Below are 26846 nucleotides of genomic sequence, written 5' to 3'. Positions count from 1 at the left end.
CAGTATTAGAAATTTAGACATGTATATGTACATAAATGCATTTATTTAAATTACTATACAAGTAATAAAACAAAGTGACATTTAATTTCTTTGGTATCAATTTTTCTCTAACAGCAGTAGTTGACAAATCAACTTTACATTTTAATTCCAATTCGTAACATTTTGAAGTGGTACTACTGATTTTAATAACAGTAGATTACAAAAGCACCAAGGTTTAATGGCAGTTGCCATTTAAAGGGAAATGCTAGTTATAAATAACTATAGATTACAAGAACACCTCTGACTTTAAAGAATTTCGTGATAATTTGATCATTTTTTTAATGTTTGCAATAGTTGTACATTACAACCGTGTTCCAGCAAGTAACTATAGGTGGCAAGAATAACTTTTAATTTCAGAATAAAATAAGTAAGATTATTTCAAATAAAAAGGGTCATTTAATGCCAACACATACAGTTGTAAGGTGACCAAACAAGTTTGTTATGTGTCTAGGTCCTATGTTAAGATGCAGATGTATTTTCATCAACAAAAACTGCCCAGAAAAGCGTGCCAGTAAATGACTCGGCAGCACTTTAAAAACAATCTTTTGGATAAGTCAAAACAGACAATTAGTCTTTTAGTTGAAATTACAGTTTAAATTTGTTTTGTTTTAAATGAATTAAATGTAACCCGTCAAAAGAATAAAGGCAATAATGCAATGAATTCTGATCAAAATGTTGTCCGAAACTTATGGTCTGAAATTATTCCTATGGCATGTATGGCATGTGTACATGTAAAGATTGCGTTTTTTTTCCCCTGGTCGCTACAACGTGCTACAATATTCAGGTGCGGATCCAAGGGTATGTGAAAGGGGGGGCACTGATGTTGAAACAAGAAAAATTGTGTACACAGGGCATGAAATATAGGAGGAAAAAAGAAGAGTCACCCCTTGGCACCTCCCCCTGGATCTAAGCTATTAGTTTCCAGAAGTGCAAGTAGATTTTTAATGAGGGAATAACTGTGGACAGTATTAAAAACTCTGTTTAAGAGTGGTTGGAGTCTGGATGGGTGATAATTACCAGAGGTGAAGCCGAGTTTTTAATACTGACCAAACACATATTTATTCCCATTCATAAATACCTTTTCGGTCAAAAAAATCACATCTTTTCGGTCCAACAAGTCAAAAACTACAAGTTGTCAACCATTTTGCTATTTAAACAAGTTTACTTTATATGCTTTAAACACCCCTCTGTTTATAATGTGGAATTTCCCTCTGTCTAAAATCGAGAGTGCTTACGAGGTAAAAATCAACAAATGTTCACAGTTTTTCTTCTCTTTTTTCGTTGTATTTCGATAGTTGAAAAAAAAAAAAATTGTGAGATTTAAAAAAAACACCACGAATTCCAATTAAAACCGGAAAAGTGGCATCTCTGATAAATATACCATTGTATTGGCTTTGGGATAAATTTGCAAATTCTCCCTTTTGAACTGTTGAGATAGCATAGAAATAATTGAGTTTCTGGCAGTTATCCTCATACATGATACAGTATGAGGCTGTACGCGATAGCCACTCCAGGCGTTTGTACAGAAGCTAACATATACCGATACAGATAAGCTTTCTTTTAGTAAAAGAATAACTCAAATCACTCATGTACATGTACTTTTCAAGTTACGGAATATTAAACTCAACCACTGTTATCAAGTTTTGTCCATGGATCTCAAAAAAGGTGTGCCTTCTTTCAGCAAAATGAAAACAATTCACACACATCCCTATGTGATTTGTTTTCGTTTTGCTGAAAGAACACTTACCATTTTGTGATCCGTGGACAGAACTATAAAACGGTGGTTGTGTTTAATATTCTATAACTTGAAAATTACTTGCGTGATTTGAATGATTCTTGTTCGAAAAGAAAACTTATGAATTGGGCTTTCATATCCTACATTTTTAAAGTGCTACATGCAAAACTTCACTAAATAACACCCCCGACATTCGGGGATAATTTGTTTTACTCATCCTGAAGAGTGCAAATAATAAATATTTAAGGGGGCCTTGACATTACTTTTTAAGCAGGGACAACATAGCTTCCATTTGCTGTTGCTGCAAACGGAAGTTCTGCTGCTGCTGCTCACGCTGAAGTTGCAGTTGCTGCTCCTGTTGCACACTTTGTAGCCTTAGCCTCTCTTTCTCAATTTTTACTTTCTCTACATCGATGACCATTTGTTTTGCGCGCAGGTCCAATTCTTTATCTTTGAGGCTGTTTTCTGACAGCTTGACTTCTTTCAAATAGCTCCAGAGTGCTTGCTTGCGTTGACGCTTAGCTAAAAAAAAACAATATAAAGAATATATAGTCAAAAGTAGGGTCATCGTTTGTTTTTTGTCAACGCAATGCTGATTTACAGGCAATTATCAAAAATATACATTAAAAGTCACCTGTGAAGTTTCAGTTGAATACATTGTCTACTTGTTGAGAAAACAGGAAAAGTCTGTCAAAGTATTTTCATCAAGAACACCTTTTATCAAGATGTTGATCTCAACATTGCTCAAGTGAATCAAGATAAGCAAGATAACTAAACAAGCTTGATGCAACTTTATAAGTAAGCAATTTTAGCTTTACTGTTTCAGGTGAGTGTTTTGACATTTAATACAGATGTGTGGGATAGTCTACATTTTACTTGAAAGATACAAAATGCAGACTTTGCCATTATTGTCTGCGGAATGGGTAAGTGCTATTGTAATTTAATGTAGCTCTGAAGGCACATTTACCTTAGCAGTTGCCAAATGTATGTTCTCTTTGTTTGCATAGCTTCCTCTTTAATTTATTTTAAGGAAAAACTAGGTTAGGCTCACTATGGTAGGAGAATGAAATTATTAAACTCAAGGAGAACATACCAGGAACAGATATCTCAGAGGTTTCCGTTTCCTGGCTTTCATCAGATACATGTAGCCCATCATCTTGTTCACATGCTGTACAATTAAATGTGTAGACATTTCAATATTACAGGTTACTTTTTTAATTATTGTGCATTAAATATTACAATACCAATAAGCACACACCTCCATGTGAACATTATTCCTCCATCAATGAATGCCAGGCCTAATATAAACAACCCTTGTCTATCACAAGTTGAATCAAAATATGGTCAACTACAAATCTTGTGTTACAATTACAGGTAAAGGTCACAAATCTGTCTTTTATGTAACACAGCAATACTTCCCCAAATGTTGATATTTCCATAAAACTATTAGGCCTGATGCTTCCCTCTTGAAAAGGCAAGGGCACCAAGGCATATTCTCCTTGGTAAAGGGCACCTCTATGAGGAAACTGTAAGTTTCTATTGGAACATTTCAAGGGGCACCAATGCAATTGCCTGTTGCCTCACTGATGTGTCTTAAAACTACAGCAAACAAATTATTGAAAAATACCTTTAGCCCTTTTCAAGCCTTGTGTGGCTGCCTGCCGCAATTGAAGTCCAGCCTTTGTTGACTTCTTCTCCTTCATTTGACTTGAGTTGTTTTTGCGCTTCTGCATCTCCTCTTTTCGGCTATTCCACAGATCGAAATTCTCCTGTAGAAAGGCGTCATCCTCGGTTACATTAGCACCAGTTCCTGTACTGAAATTATCAGTATTGATTTGGAATATGATACTTTTAGTACTTCTTTAGACATTTATGTCAAAACAAATCCAACACTCCTGTGTACTTCTCTCACTATATCTTGTTAGTGAGGTTTGCAGTAGCATCATGTAATATTCTCTCTATGATTTGGAGTGGTTCTGAAAAGAAGTGTTTGTTTCAACTCGACATTTCGACAGTTTCAACTCGACATTTCCATATGTTCTGAATGATAGTCTTCAGGAGCATTTTCCCGAAGACAATCAGACCATACTAATAGAAACGTCGAGTTGATTATTACATGGTTCTACCAAAAAAACCTCACTAGATCAGATTTCCACCATGCAAATTTTCAAATCCTACTTTTATGTCTTGTTGCAACGTACATGTTTAACTAGTATTTGAAATTTGATAACAATGTAAAACAAATCTATTTGTTGAAACTTGATGGAAATGAAGCATTGACAGGTTAAATGTTAAATTTTAACCACTTTCTCTTACGTGAAACTTTCCACTTCCATTCAAATAAAACTTCAAAAATTCAAATAAAAATAGGGAAATTGACATGCATGTATCAACAAATTACAAATTTGTTCATAAAATGTCATCGGAACATTAATTTTGAATAAAAGCAACAAGAGTTATTAAATAAGATCAGGGATTTATGCAAGGAACTATTTTATTGTTTAAGTTGTTTTAACCTTAATTTTAGGACTTGACAAATTCAGTCATTGCCTTTGAAAACATACATACGTTTTATCCACTTCAGTTTGGTTTTTGTGCCACTCACGCAGCATCTCTCGCACATTTTCTCTCGCACATTTTGTTGTCAGCAACTGCCACTTTGGACCACTTGCTTTCAGTTTATCCACAAGAACATCCCATCCTTTAGAAGATTTACCCATCCCCTCAGGATTATCTACTGCTACTTGGTTCAGTAGCTTTGTTTTCATACATTTCTTGAAGCGGAAGACATTTCTACCAATCAGATCAGCCTGCAAAGATACATGAACATAATCAAAGTCATTATAAAAATGTTGACATAGGCCTACATGTATGCCTACAGTGAAAATAAGTTGAAATGTAGACTTAAGTTTCACAATGTTGTTTGTCTCCAACAAAATATTTACAGATCCTAAGTCGCAGACTTTACGTGCAGATTACAGGCGATGTATAACCAACCAACCATCAAGCCAGCCTGGGCTATTAAAATTGAGTATTAAAAACATTGAAATAAAAAGTCCATACAAACATGAGGTCATGAACTGTATATACAATGCATATCCATAACTTTGCCCAAGCACACCCGCATAATGCGTACATTACAATGCGTCCGACATTTTGAAATCCCACATATAGACACATTTTGAGGACAATTTTTGTGGGAGCTCAGCTGAAGACTGATGACTGATCGTCGTTTTTCGGAGAGATGGATGATGATTTTTAATTCTAGATAAAAGAAACTGTTTTCGTACAGGTATGAGTCCCTAGGCTCTAGGAACCTTAACTTTGGAAAAGCAACGCCGCGCCACTCCAGATCCGTATGCTATCCTCCATGGATAGTGCAAGGCCAGAGGCAGTCGGGCCATGGGCTAACTAGGGCCTTAGGGCTTATTCACTCAACATGTTCCAGATACTCTTTTTTCACGAAAAGGATGCATCGTGAAACAACGATTGAACAAAAAAAAAAAAAAAAACTTTCACTAATTTTAGCTTAAAAGTGTAGGCTCAAAAGTCTAATAAAATCCCAACCATATCCTTGTTTTTCTTCATTTAATGACAGTAGTAACATTATCTGCACACTATACCTGAAATTCGTAAAATTTGGGAGTTCATAAGAAAACTATTTTGGGCCGTAATTTATCAAGGAAAATCCATACGTGAACTTACCATTTTGACGTGCGATGCAGAAACGCCATGCGAGTACGTTGAAATTTACCGCAAAAACTGATGACGTCATCCACAGTTTTACGGAGCTGCACGCGCATCCCGTATCTGCATCGTTTTCTAATGGTCCCTACTTCCTACGAACGGGAGGAGTTAGAGCTGCGGCCAACAACGGGATAGAAGGGTGCTGTCTAAAGAGACATGGGCGTAGGGCACGGGATGAGAGCAAAGATGGATATATAGACGACTCACTCGAAAAAAGTTAGAAGTGCCTCAGAAAATGGGTATTTAATTTCCCTAACTTTTATTTATAGGTTTACTTTCATAATCCCATGCTTTGGTATTGTCCAGAGTGTCTCGTGTGCTTTGCTATCGCCAAATCAAAAGAAGGGTTTTGCTGTGTATTTGTCAGAGTTGTAATGACTCGAGTCAATGACTTGACTCGAGTCCGACTCGAGTTACAATTTTTGGTGACTCGACTCGACTCGAGTCCCTAAGGGTAAATGACTGGACTCGACTCGAGTCACTGCAAGCAAATGACTCGACTCAACTCGAGTACGTCCCTCATCAGAAGACTTGACTCGAGCGAAGGCTAAGAAGACTCAAGTCCCAAAAATAGAAGCGCAACTTTGCGAAAAGTATTTGCAATGACTTACCGTGCAAAATTTATGCTCACTTTACTTTGCGAATAGCAGTCATGTACAATTTTTTTAGATTTTTAAACACATTTTTCAATTCGCTGTTTCATCTTTGGTTTTGGACGATTTCTTATAAAGCTCTTGGATTCGAACGCTGGCTAAACTTATGGCCTCCTTTTATAACTTTTGGTATATATAGTGTTCAAATGTTCGTGACTCGAATTGACTCGAGCTAAATATTTGACTCGACTCGACTCGACCTTTTGACCTTATGACTCGACTCGACTCGAGTCACTTCTTTAAAATGACTTGACTCGACTCGAGTCAATTTTTTAAAATGACTCGACTCGACTAGAGTCACAAAAATCAGTGTCTCGCTACAACTCTGGTATTTGTGTAAGTGAAAGTATAGATCAGACCAATGGCTATAATCAGGACCTTGCTGCATGTTCCAAGGTGAACAACTAGTATGGGATGGTCCTTACAATCAGCTTTTATTGAATCTTGGGAATCGTCTTTTAGTTGGCGCAGAAATGTCAACGGAGGACAGATCACATCCTTTCATTTGCCAAGAAACGAAGAACGTTCCCACTGAACTTTTGTGGAGCTTAATGTAAAGCTTAATCCTAGTGAAAACTTCACATATATCGATGCAGCGATATTGATGCAGCACACTTAATGCATTTCAGTCGATTTGAGTCAGGGACCTTGGCATTGTTGGCCAAGATAATGGCGTGGCAATTTCTCTGTTGTAATTCCTACACAAGTGACATGATACCAGTCCTGGCAATCCCCTTCACACAACACCATGGTTCTGTTGTTCTTTGGGCGTATACATTCCCCACCAAAGCAACACACAGAGAAATCAAAACTGAAGAGATTCTCTGTCGGCTGACAGAAACCTGAGTGTTGATGTGAAGCCCTCTTGACAACCTCTGCCTACCACTATCCGCATGACCCAAAAAGATGATGCATGGCGGCGTAAATGCTCTATAGTTGTCAGAATGCTGGGTTTCTGAGTTTTCCGTTTGGGCTGACGACGCTTCTCCTCGACGATTGTGCAGGCAATCCAATTGCGAATTTCCGACATGTCATGCTGTGGGAAGTATATCAGGTACTGGCCGCTGCACACAATGAAGGTATATCTGGATGAAGGTCCTACCAGGAGAATGGAAGAATGCTGCAGTGGTTCCTATCTACAGAGAAGGTTCCAAGAATTCTCCAGGGAACCACAGGCCAGTCAGCCTCAAATCAATTCTATACAAAATGATGGAAGGCATCATCAGGAAAAGTATCCTAAGTCACGTTGAAAGTCTTGGTCTACATGTTCTAACAGAAGAAGAATATGGTTTCATGAAAGGCGGCTCATGTCTCACCAACCTGTTAGAAACCCTTGAAGATATCACAAGAATGATGGATGAGGTAGGAGGCGTAGACATGATCTAACTCGACTACTTAAAGGCATTCGACTCTGTCCAACACAGGAGAATAATTTTCAAACTTAAGTCACATGGAGTGGAAAGGAAAACATGGAGTTGGCTCGAACATTTACTCGTCTTTTACTGAATCTTGTGAATCGTTTCTTAGTTGGCGAAGAAATGTCAACAGAGGACATTTCACAGTCTTACATGTGTGTATTGCCAATTGAGTCAGGTACCTTGGTATTTCTGTTGTAATTCCTACACAAGTGACATGATACCAGTGCTGGCAATCACCTTCACACAACACCATGGTTCTGTTGGTCTTCGGGCGCATACATTCCCCTCCAAGGCAACATACAGAGTAATCAGAACTGAAGAGATTCTCTGTCGGCTGACATAGAAACCTGAGTGTTGATCTGAAGCCCTCTGGACAACCTCTGCCTACCACTATCCGCATGACCCGAAAAGATGATGCATGGCGGCGTAAATCCTCTTTAGTTGTCAGTATGCTCGACGACTGTGCAGGCAATCCAATTTCGAATTGCCGACATGTCATGCTGTCGGGAGTATATCAGGTACTGGCCGCTGCAGACAAAGAAGGACCAAAGTAATACATGAACTCCACAATCCCAACTGTTGTTCTGATGTGGGATGTCTGTTGGTGCAAGAATGGTCCACTCCTCCACAACCAGGGGCCTCTCAGATTCAATCATGGAGCGGGAGGAAATAAATCGCAGACTGAAGTGATGGCCCGTTCATCGTACCCATGAAGAGAATCCAAGTATATCACCAGCTTTCTTGGACGAACATCAAAAATTAAAACCCAATGAAAATCTCCAGCATTGGTAGGCATTACCAAAATGTCACTGGACACTGCATCGCTTTCATTCACCCACTTTGCGAAGCAGTGAGTCTTCATGCCTATTCGGAGCCACTCAGCAAAATGGATTGGAAAAATGCAGGCTCTTGCCCAGCTCTTCGAAATATGTGGCAGTGAAGCACAGATGTTCATGAATTCATCAATCACTTGGTTGTCCAACCAATATTCTTACCCCTCAGTGGTTTTACTAGCTCCATACTTGTCCCATCGCTGTTCCTTGTGCCGGCAGGAAAACGTTTACCTAACCATGACTTTGCAGCATCCACGGCTTGATTAAGCCGTCTAGTGGACGAGGAACCGTGCTCGCTGGCTGGTTGTTCCATCTCATCGCAGGTATTCTCTGTGATTGTAAGAGTCCTGTTTTTCCCATGTATCGGGGTGGATATCATCGTGGGACGCACGTTTTGATATTGCGCCTGTTCATCTTCAGTGCCCGCAGCGTCCATCGTTGGTGAGTGTTTGCGAATCTTCGAATTCAGCGGAATCTGTTGGGTCTTGCCGATGTATGCCAGGTCCATCACTTCCATGCGGGAAGTATACTCGTTGGTGGCCTCTGGCATGTTTCCTCTTGACACCTCCCTGTTTCCGTGCATACGTCCCGTCTGTTTCTTTTGTTCTTGGAGTGTGCGAGGAATTGAATTCAACCCCCCTGGAGATGAATTAAACTCATCCTCTGGTGGGGTTCGACACTCCCCATATGATTCTTGCATCGTCATATACGAATCTGGAGCTGGATCAACTTGTAACTTTCTTTTGTTCTTGGTCTTTTTCGGCCTGCTCTTGTTCGTCCCCTTTTGTTTCTCGTCAGTTCGATTGTGATCTTCTCCATGAAATCTCCCTTCTTTTACCACGTCCACCACCTTTTCTGGCTCTATGACATCACTGGGGAACACCACATCATCGATGTCGAGCGCTTCAACACCATCCACCAGATTGTATTTACCCAAGTTAGATCTACCACGAATGACTTCTCTCATGTAGTAGTTTTGTAGGAAATAAATAGACAACAGCATTTCGTCTAGACAGACTTCGCCTGCTGATATCATCCTTTTCACTACGGCATTGAACTCTCCGACAAGTTTGTCATCCCTGAAGAGGGGTAGTACACCCCCAGTTCTTCTAAAACCCATCTGCCTGCGTTGAAGATGGGTTCCTGTAAGTGATCAGTGAAGTATTTCACGAAGGATTTGCTCCATTTGCGTTCAAACTCTGAGATCTTTCTCTGGCCTTGTCTTCTTACGGGCTGTCCAGTATGTGGAGCACGTTGTTTGTGTATACTCGCGTGTCGATTTGCGTACCACCGTGGCACGAGACCCAGTATTTGATGTGGATCAGAAGATGGTTCCAACAGTGAATGTGAATCCACCTTGGGAGCTCCTTCTCAATAGCCTTGGTAATTGATGTCTCCCTGTCTGTCACTATGATGAGGGTTTACTTGCAAGTTGTGAGTACGTTGTTGCAAAGTTCCGAAAAACAAGTGGTACGATTGGAGCTTCCTGAAAGGTCGTGTGGTTGAACAACAGTACTGACATGTAAAAATCTCCAAGATTAAATGTTGTATCATAGCTGAGGTACGTCGGTAACTGCGCATGCGTTGGTTCTTCTACCAATCGAAGAAATTCAGCTCCTACTGATTGTAGGCCGAACACAATGCTGAAATCCGGAGATAACTGAAAGCTCCAGTTTAAGGACTCAAGGGACAATGAAATTTCATACGCCGCGGCGTATAGGCCGCGGTTGTATTTTGCTCTTGCTTTTGCAATTTTTTATTGTATTCCGACATTGCTCTGTATCTCTGGGATAAGTAAGGGGCCATTCAGAATTTTCAATGTTTTAAAATTTCGACTTTTTTTCCGTAGTCTTGGAGTCCAGTGGTTGAATAGTCAAGTTTTTATAGCGATTGGTAATCGACGCCCGCGGCATGTTATAGAGCCGATCTAGTACACCTGGCACCCTGCTGCCTCTGCACGGCCTAACCACTACAAACGCCCGGCGTCCAAGGCTACTGAAAAACCACCTCCCTCTCATGCTACAATGGGTCTATATACACGTACTGTACATGTACAGTTCATACAGGGGACGAAGTTGGAAAAGACGTTTAAATGACATTATAAAAACGTCAATGAAACATTTATTACAACGTTTTCAGTACACGATCCTGCAACCCACCAGCAACGTAATTGCCGCCTTCATACAACGTCTTGGCACGTAAATGCGACATGATTACGACATGATTACCACCATGACGGAACGTTACTGCAACTTAATGACCAAAATAAACATTTATACATTTAAAATAAACATTTATACAACCTTGTTGGGACATGATTAGCACGTTACGACATCTTTTTGGCCACGTTAATGCAACTTGTTGGACATAACTACAACCTGATAGGCACGTTTCTGCAACCTTTATGAGGACGTTCCTACAACCTTGTGGGCACGTCAGTGCAACTTTTTGGCCACGTTAATACAACCTTAATTGTTAGCACGTCAATGACTCATTACAGACGTTACTGCAACTAAGTCAACACGTTCCGGTGACTTTGTGGGCACCTCACTGCAACTTTTCAAAAAACGTTCACACAACTTATTGGATACATCACTGCAACTTTGTGGGGACCTTTCAGCAACATTGTTCCTGGTACGGTTAATTAACGAAACTAATCGTGCAACGACGATATACCTGTCTGCAAACAATAAAAAAAAAAATTAACCATCAGACTTACTGTTTCTACATTTATTACAAAGAATGTATCCGGTGAATGCATGGAAGCAAACCTTCGTCAATCATTATTATTACAAAGCTAGTATAAATCTGATATAACAGTACAATGTCGGTTTCAGTTCGCCTACTTAAAAATAACACATTAAAGCCTCCTAATTCAGTTAGAAAACCAATGATCTAGTTCTGTGTGTGTTTTTGCTGGGAAGCAGGAACAGCAACTGGAAAAAGTTTGGGATTTTTTAAACGCATGTAAAACAGATTGCCCGCCAACGGCCTTATTTTGTCTGTTTCCCTTCAAAACGATAGTGTGTCAGATTTTGTTTATATAATTATACATGTATTCATCTTCAGCAAGGATGGGCACAAGTCTATTTATATGCATATATCATCCTTTAGCAAGGATTTAGATGTCCTAAAATTGCTTAGCTGGGCAGGCGTACATCTCCGGGTGACTACTAGTTATGCTATAAGTAACTTTAACGTAAAATATTATTCTTCAGGCAACGTGGGACCGAGTTTTCTGACAACATCTTTTATGTTTTCTGCTATTTTTGAGTTTCATCCCGAAAACACAATTGGTTTTTAAACATTGCTATCTTAGTAATTCAAAAGTAACACAATTTGAACGAACTTTGTCAACAAAAATATTAGGACGATTTTACTATTGGCAAGTAAGTTTATATATTTTAACTGTTTGCGTTCTCATTCGAATCAATCCCATATCCGTTTAGAATCGATTATACAATGAATAGGGACATCATGAACCAGTCTACTTGCATAGTGGACCTCCTATTTTTCCCCAATATACAATGCCCCCTCCCCCCCCCCCCCCCCCAAAAAAAAGAAATTATAATACTTTCTTCATTACCATTACTTAGTCATTGGGGCTTCACGTTATATTTCTTTGGTTCTCACTACATCAGTGATGGTCCTTCCCAAGGTAAGACTAATTTGGGGCTTTTTCCTTTCTTTCCCCATGGATTGTGAAGCCATACATATGACCCTACTGAAATCCTACTATCCTTGGTTGTCCTATTATAATTCTTCTTCTGATGCTCCGCAGCCTGTTTTAAACATCTCCTTACCCTATCATGGGCTTGACACAAGCGATCTTGTAATTCCTCAGCATTATCACTACCCTCAGGAGAGATTTCTCTCTCTGGTTTCTGTACCTGTAAATCTACTGGAAATTCTACATTCCGTCCTAACATCATCATATTTGGAGTTTCCTTTGTGGACTCCTGCACAGAACTAAGATAAGCCAACATTGCATAAGGCAGTTGCTCATCCCAGTCTGTTTGGTTTTTCCTAGGCTCTATCATTGTATCTACCATATTCATAAGGGTCCTATTAAATCTCTCTATGAATCCATCTGACTTAGGATTATAAGGCGTAGTCCTAGTCTTGTGAATATTGAGTAAACTACAAACTTCACTGATCACATTAGACTCAAAGTTCCGTCCCTGGTCACTATGTAACTCTCTTCCACTAGTGTCCTCGCAACTATTTCTGCCGTCTGATTGGGCAGAGGATTTAAGCCTCTATCCACTTAGTGAAATAATCTCCTATCACCAGAATGTACTTATTTCCCTAAGCTGATGTAGGGAGTGGCCCTAGTATATCCATGGCAACTCTTTCCATGGGTTCTCCTACTATATATTGTTGGAGTGGTGTCCTCCTTTCCCTAGGTGTTTTCCTCCTAGTACATGTGCAGCATTGATGAATAAAATGACGCACATCTCGACTTAAGCCTACCCAATAATATCGGTCATGAACCTTCTCCTTAGTTTTCCTTACTCCAAGATGTCCTCCGGTTGGTGATCCATGTAACTCCTCCAACACAAATTTCCTAAATTTCTTGGGTAGGATCACTTTGTATTTCACCTCCTTGCACTCTGTGGATTCCCATTTTCTGCAAAGTACTCCATCGCTCATCGTCAGTTGCTGCCACTGCGCCCAGTATGTCTTAAAGAAGTTGTGGAATGCTTGAAGACATTTCCGTCATTTTTCGGGTATATGTAGCCTAGGGTGTGATAAACGACTATTGTTTCTGTCATGAAATGAATACAAAAAGGTTTTTTTTTTAAGCTGAATGAACAACAAAACAAGGAATAAATTTATTCCGGTCCGCAACAATTAATAAAAGGGAAACAATAACAATGAACAGAATGCAGTTAACTTACTTTTGATCACTCAGTTTCTATACCAGAGCAATAAGATTACTAGTAAAATACTAGCGCTCTCCCTCAGGAGGTGCAAGTGAAATTGACCAATCGGACCTCCAGGAGGTGTCCGATTAGGCCTATTTGCAATTAAAATCAGTCACAAAAGCAGGACAAATTATTGCCTAGAATCCTTCCTTTACTGACAGGTAAAGATAAAGTTCGTTTCTAGAAATAAATGTTCTTACCGGGTAAGATAAATTCCTGGTGATAGACTAAAATTATAACACTGGTACTACACTAGGCCCTATGGGCTGACACAATAAAACAATTTGATGTGGCACTGTCGGCAGCAACCTGGCAAGTGACCCTAAACTAGACTGTACTTAGCAACCAACTTAAACTTTGCGCCACAGCGCAGCTATAAAAATCGCCAAAACATGCGCCCAAACTACAGATAAGCGGCGCCCAATAATACACGCGCCCAATAGCGCACAATTCCACGCTGCATGCACAAGTGAAATTGCAATGCGCCCAACAAGGCGCTTCACGCGCTTGCTAATACGCGCGGCAGAAGTAAACACTAAAGTACAAAAATTACAAGGCGATCTTCAACGGCGATTACAAGGCGATCTAACAAGAAAATCTTCAACGTGAGTAAACTTATTTCCGTTACAATATCACCGTGTGACACGCGCTATGTAAAGCTGGCTGGAAATTCACGGGTGTACTTAACTTGTGCCGCTGGCCCGGCCGCTGGGACCGTAGATTTTGACACCGGTAAACGGTGTTGGAATTTCAAAATAATTCGTTGTTGATACGTGTACGGGTAGCAAACGCACTAGGCCAAGGCAAACCTATATGCCTATAATTGTGTCAGTCGCTGGCTGTAATCACACCGCATTTTGTTTGCAATAAATTTCCAGCTTTCCCATCCGGGTGTCCGCAACATGGGGGAATAAGAATCCTCCGTAGCCATGTAGTTTGTCCGAAGGGTGCCGTGCGAAAACACGAGATCGGATTTCAGCCAAATTAACGGATAGAGCGCTGATCATGCACTGTACATTTTGTTCGGCAAGAGTCTTCTTTTCTCAAGAGATTTGTTGAAATTGGACAATAAATAATAGAGATATGATTTGTTAATGATTTATAGGGAAGACTGTTTAGGACCATTTGTCCATTGTCAATCTTGAGAACCGTAGACCCGTTCAAATGTATCCTCGACCCTCCATTATCTGCGCAGCATACGCGCACGCGTTGTCACACACAAATTGAAGGTAAATGCGTAGAAAAAAGGACCGCGTAGTTTTCCTTACGTTAGTGCTGATTATTGTGACAGGCCTTCATTTTCCCTAGAACTTCTTTTGATCGAATGACAAATTCTCTGCCACTGGAATTTCTTGAATAAAGCCTTAATGAGCTACTGAAAATAATGATAATGCTTGTTAAATTTCGGGACCAGTGAATTTTGTTTTCAACCGGGATCCCGAACATGTCGTAAGTCCAGATATTTTTGTTTTATGACCGGAGCATGACTATGATTTATGAATTGTACCTTTTTTGTAGCCACGTTTACAGGCCGAGGTGAAGCGGTAGTCCCATGGTCTCCTGGCGTTGTTTTACGGCTTTCTTTGGTAAAAAATAAAGTGAACAATTTCGAAATTCAAGTAAATTCGTAATTATCGTTTCAGGATGTTAAAACAAGGGTTAAAATGCACAAGGAAAGAAAAGAGAAGAGGAGTAATATTTTGTGGCGACTGTATACATAAAAAGCACCAGGCAACGCAAGGAACTTGACCGGGGCCCGCGACGCTGCTAATCGTACACCATTAGTTCTGGACACGGTGGTCGACCACATCCACTGCCGTGATGCGTTATGCGTGCCGTACGCGTATAATTCGGAAACAACCTGACGATTTGTCGTCTCTTTTTGGACTGAATATTTACCAGAATAACGTTTGAGATTGACTGTAAATCACGAAGAAAGTTGCGGTTGGACTGTTGATGCTCAGCTAAAAATGTTATCATGAACATAATACTTTGAGTCCTTGGATAAAACGCAGCTCTTTTTTCACAAACGTCGCAGACGTACCACTCATCAGAGCCGCGTTGCCTGGCGTTTTCAGCTGGCCAGTTGCAGTATCCGTGTTTTCGCTGGTCTCTTTTTTGGGCAGTCGGGGCTCAAATTTATACGGAAGAACAGCTCAGAGGTCACCGTGTCCTTTTTCAATATACTCATTCAAAAATTAGGCAATGGGAAGGAAAATCAATCTCCGCGAGTCTTTTACAAAATGTTGATTTTTCACTGCTTGACTGCGAGTCACGCGTGCTGACGGGGCGGGTTGGGCAGCAGTAAACAGTCGTTGTATAAACGAGTCCTTTTTATTACGTCACGCTTTTTCTGATTTTACAAAGAGCCCGACGACTGTTGATTTCAATTATGCGCTCGCCGACCAACAACTTATTTGATGAATTTCAGTTCTATAAACATATAAACGCACGTTAAAAAAGAATGTGAGTTTGTCATTATGCTACTCTATAATATAAAAATATAAAAAACAAAACAATTTTCAGCATTCCACAACCTCTTTAAACTCTGGTGATAAGCATGATATCTCTTTCCACTGAGGTCTCTGCTCGTTTCGTTCGATCATTCCTAGAATCTTACCCAAAGTTGCATCAGCTATCTGCGCTTTTCGAATTTCCGCCCTAGTTATTTCAGGATTCAAATTTATAATCCTAACTCTACCCGACTTCTCTCCATTGTCCACTGTTTCACATACTGATTTTCGATTTTCTTTTGTCTTTGTAGGTTCACTTTCCGTGGTTCTCTGCGACTGGACATTCAGTTGTTCGGAGCATTCAGAGTCCGTTGATACTGCTTCCACTCCATTATCCAGTGTATCCTCCATTCGTCCACACTGTTGGATCAGCTTAATGGTCGGTGAATCAGCTTAATGTCATATTGGCTTATCGTCTCCAACCAGCGAGCAAGTTGTCCTTCTGGATCTTTAAAGTTTGTTAACCATCGGAGTGCTCCATGATCGGTTCTTAGCGTTATGTGCCGTCCATACACATATGGCTTGAAGTGTTTCACAGCGAATATCACTGCCAGCAACTCTCTTCGTAATTTCCTTGCCTCCTCTCGACCCTCTAAATTGACCGTTGGGCGTTTAACGGCATTCTTTTCTCGTACTTTGGGCCTGTCATTTAGCATTTCCTAGCAAAATGTCCAACTTCTCCACAGGAGTAGCAAGTCACGTCTTGCAGTCTCATCAGCTTAGCTAATATCTCAGTGAGTTCCCTGTAGGACATTTCGCCTATCAATTTCCCGGTTGTTGGCTCGGGTATCATTGATACCTCAATACAATATTGTTACATTTTGATTAATGCATCAATTTGAAGAAAAAAAAACAACTACAAACATAGGCCTATAGTAGTACACAAATCAAAAGTCTTCTCGATATTATAATGTGTACACTTCCAATATTTTTGCCATTTGTTAAAACAATATCTGTTTTATGTAAAATTTTAACTATCGAACAAATAACTTTCCAACCTAAAACGTTATTAAAAAGGTCTAGCATGCACGTACGTCTCACATGAATTCGGGTAAATCTGATCCATATGTCTATTATTTCCTTGGAATTATAGTACCAAGATTTTATTATTATATTGAAAACCAGATGACTTGAACGTTTCTTTCAGTGTATGATCCTCCAAAACTGTTCGCATTGACGAGCCTCAATCTCAATTGAGGCACATATTTTCATTCTTAATTAATCTACATTTATTCTGATCGAGTCTCAAGAATATTCTCAACATTTATAAAAAAAAAAAACAAATATGATAGGCATAGGGAAATTTTCAAGTTGTTTTACTTTAATTTGATCCTTTCATCAGATTTTTAGACAATGTGTTCGACACAAGAATAAAGTCAAGATACAGAAAATTTCATTCCTACCTTCTAAGAAACGCTGTAGTGAAAATAACTTGCTTGGCGACCATGGCTAATTTACATCAACTGGACGGCGAGTCGGCGACCGTCATAGTGAGCTGCTGCTGCTAGATTGCTGACTCGACTGAGCAGAGCGATTCAAATGAGCTATCACGCGGTCTGGACGTGGAATTTCTGCTGATGCGCATGCGCCATGGTAATATTTTCTTTAAGAACGGGACTCATTTTTCTAGTTACGTTGGTGTGTGCAATAAAGTACTGTACATGTATGCATTGAGTATACAACAATGAATATGAGAGGGAAACAGTGTCGCTTTGACCACGATCTCATCCATCTTAGACCATAAGAAAAATATCTGGAAAAATTATATCCTACTGCGACAAAACAAACATGATGTTCGAACTTTCATGAGTTATATTATTAATGCAAGGCTGCACCCAAATGTTAATTATTATCAAATAAATCCTCATTAATTAAAACATTATGTTCACTTCACATTCAGTAAATCGTAATCACAATGTTTTTGTCAATACCACAACAGCATCGATCGTAACGCACAGCATAATTGCAACTTAAATTCAGTGTCAAAACACCTTTATAAAACGTTACAGCAACGTGAGGTTCTCAACATAACAGCAATTAAAGCTGTGAAAATACCAAACTGCAATGTCACCGTCGGACAACATCATATTTACAACTTAACAACAACATTATGATGAGACTTTTATGCAACGTCATCATAACGTCATGAACACAGCAACGTGGTGTAATTGTTCTTATATACAACGTCATGACGTGAGAATAACAACATACCAACAACATTGTGAAAGTCCCGACATACAATGTTACGTCATGATTTTTACATCACAGCAACATTTTGAAATACCAAACTACAATGTCGTGACAATGTGATTCTCACAACTGAAGAAACGTTATAAAATAACGTATATGGAATGTTAACTCAACGTCATGATTATAATCTCACAGCAACGTTGTAAACATTCTAAATTACAACGTTCTGACAACGTAACTTTGACAACTTAAAAACAACGTCATGAAAACACCTACATTCAATGTAACCACAACGTCATATTTATTACTTTATTACAACGATTGTGAAACGACCATTGTACAACGTTAATACAATGTCATATGATGACTTTCGTACAACGTTGTACAAATTACCAATATAAAACATTTTTACAACCAACAATTATAGTCGAACGTTGTGTCAACGTTGCTTGAATGTCATCGTGACACGTTACCAAATGACATTTTCACAACTTTGCACAACGTTGTGGCAACGTAATGTGTTAGCTGGGATGTCTCCAGATTATGGATCGACGGGTGGGGTGCAAGACAGGTTTTTGGCATTTACGGCCCTTCAGTAAACGTAAGGCGTCCTGTGTAGTCAGTGGATTTTTCCGGCGACCGTATGGGGTGTCATCGTACCTGAAAATGTATAGACAAAGTCCAGTACCGATTAACGAGGACCTTGAAATTTTAGATAGCATGTAATTTCTTGGAATTCTTAAGTGGTGATAAGTATTGTAGTTCGAAAACAATTAAATCATAATCAACATGTACGGCATGAAGCCTTACAGGCACGTTTTATCATCTTCTCAACTCAAAATATAACAATGTAACGATGACGAAAAGTTTCGGCATACATCTTCAGATGATGGTTAATGACTATGCTGAGTTTAAAGTTGATGAGATTTAGAATAATTCCAAAAGTGGCTTGTAGAATAAAAACGTTTACAAAATCTATGGGGAAAAGTGGAAAAAGGGTTGAACGGTGGAACGGTGACGGTGGAACGGAATTGAAGAGTAACCAAACATTATTTGTAAGCACTAAAAAAGTTAACTCATCATAAATCTTCATAGATGTCCAACCTTTTTGTCCAGAATGCTGGCTGCGCTGGCTGGCTGGCTGGGAGCGCAGTAATCTGTAGTGCACCTGCAGAATTGTGGAACACATGCCGTACAGGGATACATGCCGTTTACAAATCAAGTGTGCAGCTAATGCTCAGTGCATTATATAGCCCTTGCATGCAGCGGATAAGGGGTCTGAATGTTTACCATACCCTATGATATTTCCTTACACAAGTGTCATGTATCCTCGACAACTTCGCCTACCCGTTGACCTGACCACGGAGGTACCTGGCGACGGGGAGCAGGAAGTTGTTGCTGCGGAGTCAGACTACGCGTACGATCTGCGGCAGAGGTTGAGGGAAGCTCATGCGAGGGCGCAAGTATGCCTAAAGCAGAGTGCTAGACGACAAAAGGCGCACTACGATCGTCGAGCTGAGCAGGAAAAACTGCAGGCAGGTAACTTTGCATGGCTGCATAACCCTGCAAAACGAAAGGGCTTGTCGCCTAAGCTACAGTGCAGATGGGAGGGCCCATACCTGATAACACACAAGCTTTCCGATGTCATCTATCGGATTCAGAAGAACCCACGAGGGAAGAGAACGTAGTTCACTGCGATCGATTGAAGATCTATGAAGGGGAGCAACTCAGAGCATGGACGGAACATGCAACGGAAGAGCCGTCAAGCGACAGAAGTGGAGCAACCGGTACACAGCCAGTGCCGCAGGATGTACCGCAGGGTACACGTTCGCCTACCGAGGACGATGAGCAAGTACCTGAACCAAGTGAATTTGAAGCAAATAGTATGCCAGAGGAAACCTCTCCGAACGCATCGGTACAACCCTCAGTGCCAACACGGAGCCCAAGGACAAATAATGCGCATGATGTACAAGAGAGAGGGGACGCAGGTTCTCAAAGGACTGTAGTAACGGGACAGTTTAGCAGCAGGCCCGCAGCACCACCCCCAAGGCGCAACCCACCGAGGCAGCATAGGAGGCCCAGTAGATTTTTGTAAAAACGGGAAATGAAAGCAATACTACTTGGTTCAGAAGCACACCCCTCAAATTGTCCCTAAAACCGATTGGTAGGAGTAAAACGTTCTTCTCTTTGTGTGTTTTGCAGGAGTAACAGTTGCAGGTGAGAATGGGGAAGGAACGAAAGGAGAAAGAGCCATCCCGGGATGTAGGAGGAGATAAGATTCAGTGTCCAAAGTGCGAGTTGAAATTGCACAAGAGAAGCCTCGAACGACACCTGATCAGCGAACACGGCCCCAAAGTCCAGTACCTCTGCGGAAGATGCTCACATAAAAACAGCACACGAGATAACCTGCGCGCCCATTACCGTGACTGCCACCCTGAGCGGGTTGACGAGGTCGAGTCAATCCAGGCCTCAACCTTCGATGGCCAGGAACGTGAGAGTCACAGCACGGATGGTGAGCGAGGGCGATCCAAGACGCCTAAGCACAGCAGTGTGGAGGGAAGCGGCAGGCGAGAAGAGGCGCCTAAGCGCCAAGAAGGGGGCGACTTAAGGCGTAAGCAGACACCTAGAGGCAATGAAAAGGGAGTGAAGAAACTTACGTTCTCTCCAGAAAGGAAGCGGAGGCGGGTTGATGACTCCGGAAGTTACATCTTTGAGGGTGATGATGGAACCAGGCAAGGAAGCGGAGAAGCTAGGCATAAGCGATCTGAAAAACCAGAGAAGAGGGGTGATACGGCCTTTTGTACCGTATCGAAGGCCCCTGAGGAAGCTGTTTTACCTTCGAGAGCGGTGGCGAGGATGAGCTATAAGGAACCAGCTTGTTCACCTCAACGGCCAGGTGTAGGAGTACCTCTGCCAGGTGAGGTGAGGAAGGCGACCGAGACGCCTAAGAGGCCTATGGAGCCAAAAGATAACCAGCGGGATGGCATCGCAACAGTGGATATCGAATCTCCTGGGAAGATTGATGAGAAACCACAGGAGGAAGAAGCAGAGATCGTTCTGTCGCCTATGTCGACATCTCAGTGGGAGAGAGACGAGGAGCCTAGTCCAGTGCCTGAGTGGAAACCCCCCAGTATGATGACACAGCCGAGTCAACAACAAGGAGCTGAGCAGCAGGAAACAAGTTCGGCGGACGAGTCCCTCCCGCGAAACGAAGAGAGAAAGGAGCCTTCACCTCCTGAGCTCCGAATTGATTACTTGCTTTCTGGTGCTGCCGTGAGGATCACAGAAGAAGGTCACACAACGGTCGTCAATGGTGCAACTCAGACCATACATCAGCATCGAGCAATTCATTACGATGTAGTCTACCTGAAGGCCCCGCCTACCACGGAGGACACGGTGCCCGAACAGTCCACTCGAATCTGCAGGTTGGTGCGCGAGGAAGATGGCGTTATGATCATTGGACCCGGGATAACCCATTCAGAGTTGGAGAAAATCGCGAACGTGACGAAGATCACCGAGGTGGTGACGCGTAGCGTATTCCGAGAGGGAATGTTGATCACAAAGGACCACACCCAGAGAGTCTTCGACACTAAATTCGTGGCTGGAATCCGCTAGAAGAGGAAGGGTGATCCGCTTGTTGGACTTTAGATCGCAAGACACCTGTCATTAAGCTTTTAGTTGTTTCTTTAAGGGGTTTCTAAGAAGTTTGTTGTTTGAGGAAGTTTAAAGTTTGAAGTGCTGTTTCTAAGATGTTCTAGTTTGAAGAAGTTGGAAGTTTACAGTTGCTGTTTATATGAAGTTTGTATTGCTACAGAGTACTTTACTTAATACAAGAGTTTATTTTGATGAAGTACATTTGTTTAAAAGTTACATAAGTGAAGGGCATTACGTTTATTTTTGTATCAGTTTTATAGGTCAGAGACTGACCAAACTTAGAAGGCGCCAATGTAACGTAATGCAGAATCGATTAATGCGAGACTCGAATTATAGTTGGTTAATTATACCCTAGTTGGTGTCCAACCGTTATATGTGTTTAGCACGATGTTTGAGGGTACCAGCCAGGCGTGGCATTTATGATAAAAGCAGGAAGCAGGCGTGACTCGTTCTCTTCCCGCGTGGCAGCCGTCCTGAGCAGACGTGTCAATCAAGCTGAGCAATTGGGTCCCGTAAACTCCGGGGAAAGAGCCTTACGTGGAGTAAGTGTGAGTTGTATTTGCAGCCGAGACCCAAACCAGTATAGGTAATTCACTTTAGGACCACACTGTGAATTGGTTAATTAAGTGATCGACAACTAATAAATCCTCAAAGATTCAGTAATTCACACTCTATGTAATTCAACGCTAATTGTGCGAGGCGTAGAGATGTATGATAGGTGAAGCGCCTTAGTAAAGGCGCACGTGTTTTAGAATAAAGAAGAAGCCTTGCCCTGTATCTATTGTGTCTGTCCCCCATTATTGTTGTCGTCCCCCGTCCAACGAGGTGTGAAGAGATTAGGCTTGGGTGTGGTTGATTGAACTTGGTGGTGTGCTGCGGGCCAGTCGGTAAACTGCCGCCAAAACGGATCGGCGTCGCCGGCCTTCTAACGCTAGACCGCTCGCTGACGTGGGCTGGCCCGACCGGGTTGCAGGGACAAGAGACGAAACCGCTACAGTATGAAGGACCCCATGTTCTGGGAATGGCTGTGTGTAAGATGATCGAGGGGAACTCCAAGGTCCAGAAAAAAAACATTACTTTGACCCAGAGCAAGGGGTCTTCGCATACAATTTCAATCTTTTTTAATAGTAGATCGATTATTGTACGATGCGCAATAGGTTTTACACACAATCGACGCCCACAAAAATGGTAATTTTTCAGTATGAAGGACCCATGCTCTGGGAATGGCTGGGTGTAAGATGATAGATGGGATCTCCAAGATCCAGAAAAAAATGTTACTTTGACCCAGAGCAAGGGGTCTTCGTATATACTTTTGATCGACTTTGAATAGTGGGTCAATTATTGCACGATGCGCCATATGTATTACACACGATCCGCGCCCACAAAAATGGGCCGTTTTCAGAATGAAGGACCCCCTGCTCTGCAAATGGCTGGGTGTAAGATGATGGATGGGAACTCCAAGATCCAGAAAAAACATTACTTTGACCCAGAGCAAGGGGTCTTCGCATACAATAGCTATATTAGTCGATTTTTTTTTTTTTCAAAAATGGTAAAATTATACATGAAATTAAATAGACCAAGATGCATGGCCGATTATCTTGCAGGTTCGCGACGCATATCACACATCTAAGCAAATTGTACTTTAAACTACTCAGGAAGCTGTTAGGATGCCCACATATAAAATCCACCGTTGATCCGTGACCCAAAACCGTACCAAAATCGCGATTTAAAGTTCAGATTTCATCCGTTTCGGCGCAAAAAATGCCGAGTGAAGAATTACGTCATTATTTTCCAACGACCAATCAGCGAGGCCCTTCTGTCGTGGTGCGGTGAATGGACCAATAGCGGGCGCTGTAAGTAAGAGCACGCGCATGCGCGTAAGCACTACTAGACAGCAAGATGGCGGCCGCCATGAGCTACTCGGACGACGGCGATTCGGACGAATCATGCATGTTTCGAATGCCGAATAGAGCGTTTCATCGTTCTTCGAGACAAGCTGGACAAAAGTACTTGCTTGTGCTGCTAGTCGGAAGAATGTGGGGTGATCAACACACGCAGAAATCGTGGAAAAAGCGGAGAAGTTCATCGGCATGCACGTGCACTGATGCAGCACTCTCGTCTCGATCGTGGTGGAAGGAGAGAATTTCGGAAGGAGATACCGGAATCATCGGCCTACGTTAGTTCGTATTCTTGCCTTGAACTTAATTATAAGAAGCTGTTGGATTCGGAATATTTCAGAATATTTTTTTCTACAACCTAGATTCATATGATGTGTGATTTGTTTTGTAAAACATGTTTCTAGTAATAATATTAGCACATGTGATTAGTAGACCATCTGACCGTCATGACCGTCATGACCGTCCATCATTGTTGACAGCCAGCATGATCTGATGATCATGGTTGGCAAGGTTAGGAAAAGCCACAGATCAAAGAATTTTTCCCCCTCACTCAGATATAGGATTTTAAGACAAGGAAGAGACTCTTACATTACACTACAGAACATTTTATATTGAGTAGGCCTATGCTCCCTGAACTTGGCGACTGTGTAAAGAACGGCCGGTTCCCTTGATTTAAAAAATAAGGAGAACAAAATCTACTTTGACTTTATACTTGGCATCATTGGGGATTTGTTTGTGTAGTATGTTGTGGGTCTACCATTCAATTTAAGCCACAATTTGCTCTGTAATAATTTATAATTATCTAAGTACAAAGTCGTTAAAACCAACATTTTGCCATTCTTTAAGCTGGCAGCTCATATGATAGCGTCCTCATTTCAACTGTACTTTTATTTCCTTGCTATTGTTTTTCTAGAAAGTATAATATAATTAAAAAAATAATGAGAACCTGCCCACTTCTCTAGTAAATGTCAAGCCCTCACTGTCAATATATTTAGATTTTAGATTTTCACTTTTTTTTCCATTTTTAAATTTTTTCCCCTGATCACTACATGTGAAGAGTAATATACATGTACGGATAATAAATGTTTGTACCTGAAGGTGCCATGATGTAAATCTTTTCCTAAGTTGGATGAAAGAATGTTCCATTCGACAAGGTGAAGCTGAGTTGAATGGAACATTTCTCTTTGACCCATAATTCTACAATCAACTGACAAAGATTTAGATTGTGAAATAATTGAAATGAGAGTAATGAGTGATATTTTAAAAATATGTTTTCAATTACAGGCATTTGGATACCATCAACACATTCAGCAGTGCTACAAACGTATCTGTGATGTTTCCAGGATAGACCGTGCAGAAAGACCAAAGATTTAGATTGTGAAATAATTGAAATGAGAGTAATGAGTGATATTTTAAAAATATGTTTTCAATTACAGGCATTTGGATACCATCAACACATTCAGCAGTGCTACAAACGTATCTGTGATGTTTCCAGGATAGACCGTGCAGAAAGACCTGCAAAGAAACAGCTGTTTGTTCATGAAAGTCAAGGTATTTTTGCCTTTTTTCTATGGAGTCACATGAGCACACTCACTTGAAAAATATAACATGCCTAAAGCAGGGGCTGGTTGGAGATAGAGCCTTCCTCTACACAATTTAGTTTGAGTCAAGGTTTCATAATTTTGTAGCTAAATCAAATTGGAAATACTTGCAAACATATACATGTACAAGCCTTACTTTAGAATTGACAATCTCTGGGAATTTGCTTCTCGTACAGTTTTAAAAAACATTCCATTCATTGCTAATGTTTATTTCTCAAGTCAAAACATGCAGTGCCTGTTGCACAATAAGAAAATGCAATTTGCAATTAAAAATTGCTGTCATTTAAGAAAGGGATTTTTCTCGTAATTTGACAACTTGCAGATACAACATGTTCCAGATGTGAACTGTGATGGAGTCACTGATGCCGCCAAACAAGGATGCCTTGCACCTGCACGTAAAGAGGGCTAACTACTAGGCAGCCATATACAAGCGGGCCCTGGATGCACGTCCTGAAGTGCCGTCTAGTCTCCACACAGAAGAGGATGGAAGGTCATCGATGATGACATCAGTATCCACTGGATGGATCTTTCCCCCTGCCCCAGACAGTGTCATGTAATTTGTCCATTGCTCATGTAAAAAAAAAGTCAATGCACAAAAGGCCAGTGTAGCTGTCTTGAAAAAACTTGTGCAATTGCACCAACTGTGAAAACATTCTAAGTGAAGGGCCAAAAGTGATGATTCCGAAATCGAGGATTAACTAATGTAAAAACTGACCATCACGTACATGTACGTCTATCTAAATAAGGAATAAGATTGTCACTTGAGAAACTTCGAATCACACAGTCTGCTTCCCATCCACTTAAGTATTTCCAAATTTGAATCAATAGGACTTGTGTTTAACTAACTTACATTGTTATAGATGTACACAACTAAAAAACACCAAATTTCAATCTTACAATTGAAATGGACACCGTTGACTTTTTCAGCAAGGGGATGGGAAATAATTTTGCTGTGTGATTTCCTTTTTGACAAAACTTTTTTTTTAAAGCGCTGACCGTGAAGCCAAAGAAGTTTTTTTGTGGTAAATTGTAAGGGCTTGAAACAGGTTTATTACTCTTCGGTAATGTTCGTGCTTACAAGTGTTATTTGTTGTTGATCAAATAGACTCTATTAAGACATCATTGAGAGTGTTTTGTTACTGTAATTCCTTTTGGGGGGGGGGGGATGCAGAAGATTGTCCTCCAAGATGCTATGCAAAAGGCCGAAAAGGCTCTAGGTTGATGCCTTTGTGTAGAGAGAAATGTTTCAAATTTTATTTTAGAGGTATTCACCAATCCTTTCATACATTGTACCATGTTCTCAACAGCAGTTCTGGTTTCGTTGAAGGTTGATGACATTTTTCGTGTTCTCCTTCGACCCTTCAAATGATTTGAAATTTAGACAACGGAACTCACTAACGGATGTAGTTTTCAGATGCCAATGGATTCGCCGTTGAAACATTCATGTCTGTTCACCGTTTTGCAATGACTAACCTTTGTTGAGATGATATGAAGAAAAGAGGGGTGCCAGGTTGCAACATCCCTTCCTGGAACTGTTTAATACTTAAGACAGTTGCCAAAAATCAAAAGTACATGTTATTGCAGTATATTTTAATCCTCAAAAATATTGGCTCCACCAGAGACACAAACCGCAAACA

General features: G+C 40.8%; 1 protein-coding gene across 1 annotated transcript; it reads right to left on the bottom strand.

Moving 5' to 3' along the window:
* Window positions 1–2021: 2021 nt before the first annotated feature.
* On the bottom strand, window positions 2022–4885 carry LOC119734075 (GRB10-interacting GYF protein 2-like). The gene is made up of 4 exons (XM_038207439.1): window positions 4343–4885; window positions 3402–3589; window positions 2868–2942; window positions 2022–2296 (listed from the first exon to the last, which is right to left on the bottom strand). The coding sequence occupies exons 1-4, from the start codon at window positions 4540–4542 to the stop codon at window positions 2034–2036; spliced, it is 726 nt and encodes a 241-aa protein (XP_038063367.1). The 5' UTR covers window positions 4543–4885; the 3' UTR covers window positions 2022–2033.
* Between the last annotated feature and the right edge of the window lie 21961 nt (window positions 4886–26846).

The sequence above is a fragment of the Patiria miniata genome, unplaced genomic scaffold (genome assembly GCF_015706575.1).
Source record: "Patiria miniata isolate m_02_andy unplaced genomic scaffold, ASM1570657v1 HiC_scaffold_26, whole genome shotgun sequence".
Taxonomy (NCBI): Eukaryota; Metazoa; Echinodermata; class Asteroidea; order Valvatida; family Asterinidae; genus Patiria; species Patiria miniata.
Note: the sequence above shows the minus strand (reverse complement) of the source record. Positions and strands in the feature narration are given on the sequence as shown.

Excerpts from the sequence above, each read along its gene's own strand:
- LOC119734075 (XM_038207439.1), bottom strand. The coding sequence starts at position 4,542 with ATGAAAACAAAGCTACTGAACCAAGTAGCAGTAGATAATCCTGAGGGG. Across the intron at positions 3,590-4,342 it reads CAAACTGAAGTGGATAAAAC|TACAGGAACTGGTGCTAATG; the intron begins GTATGTATGTTT and ends TGATAATTTCAG. Across the intron at positions 2,943-3,401 it reads AGGCTTGAAAAGGGCTAAAG|CATGTGAACAAGATGATGGG; the intron begins GTATTTTTCAAT and ends TTAATTGTACAG.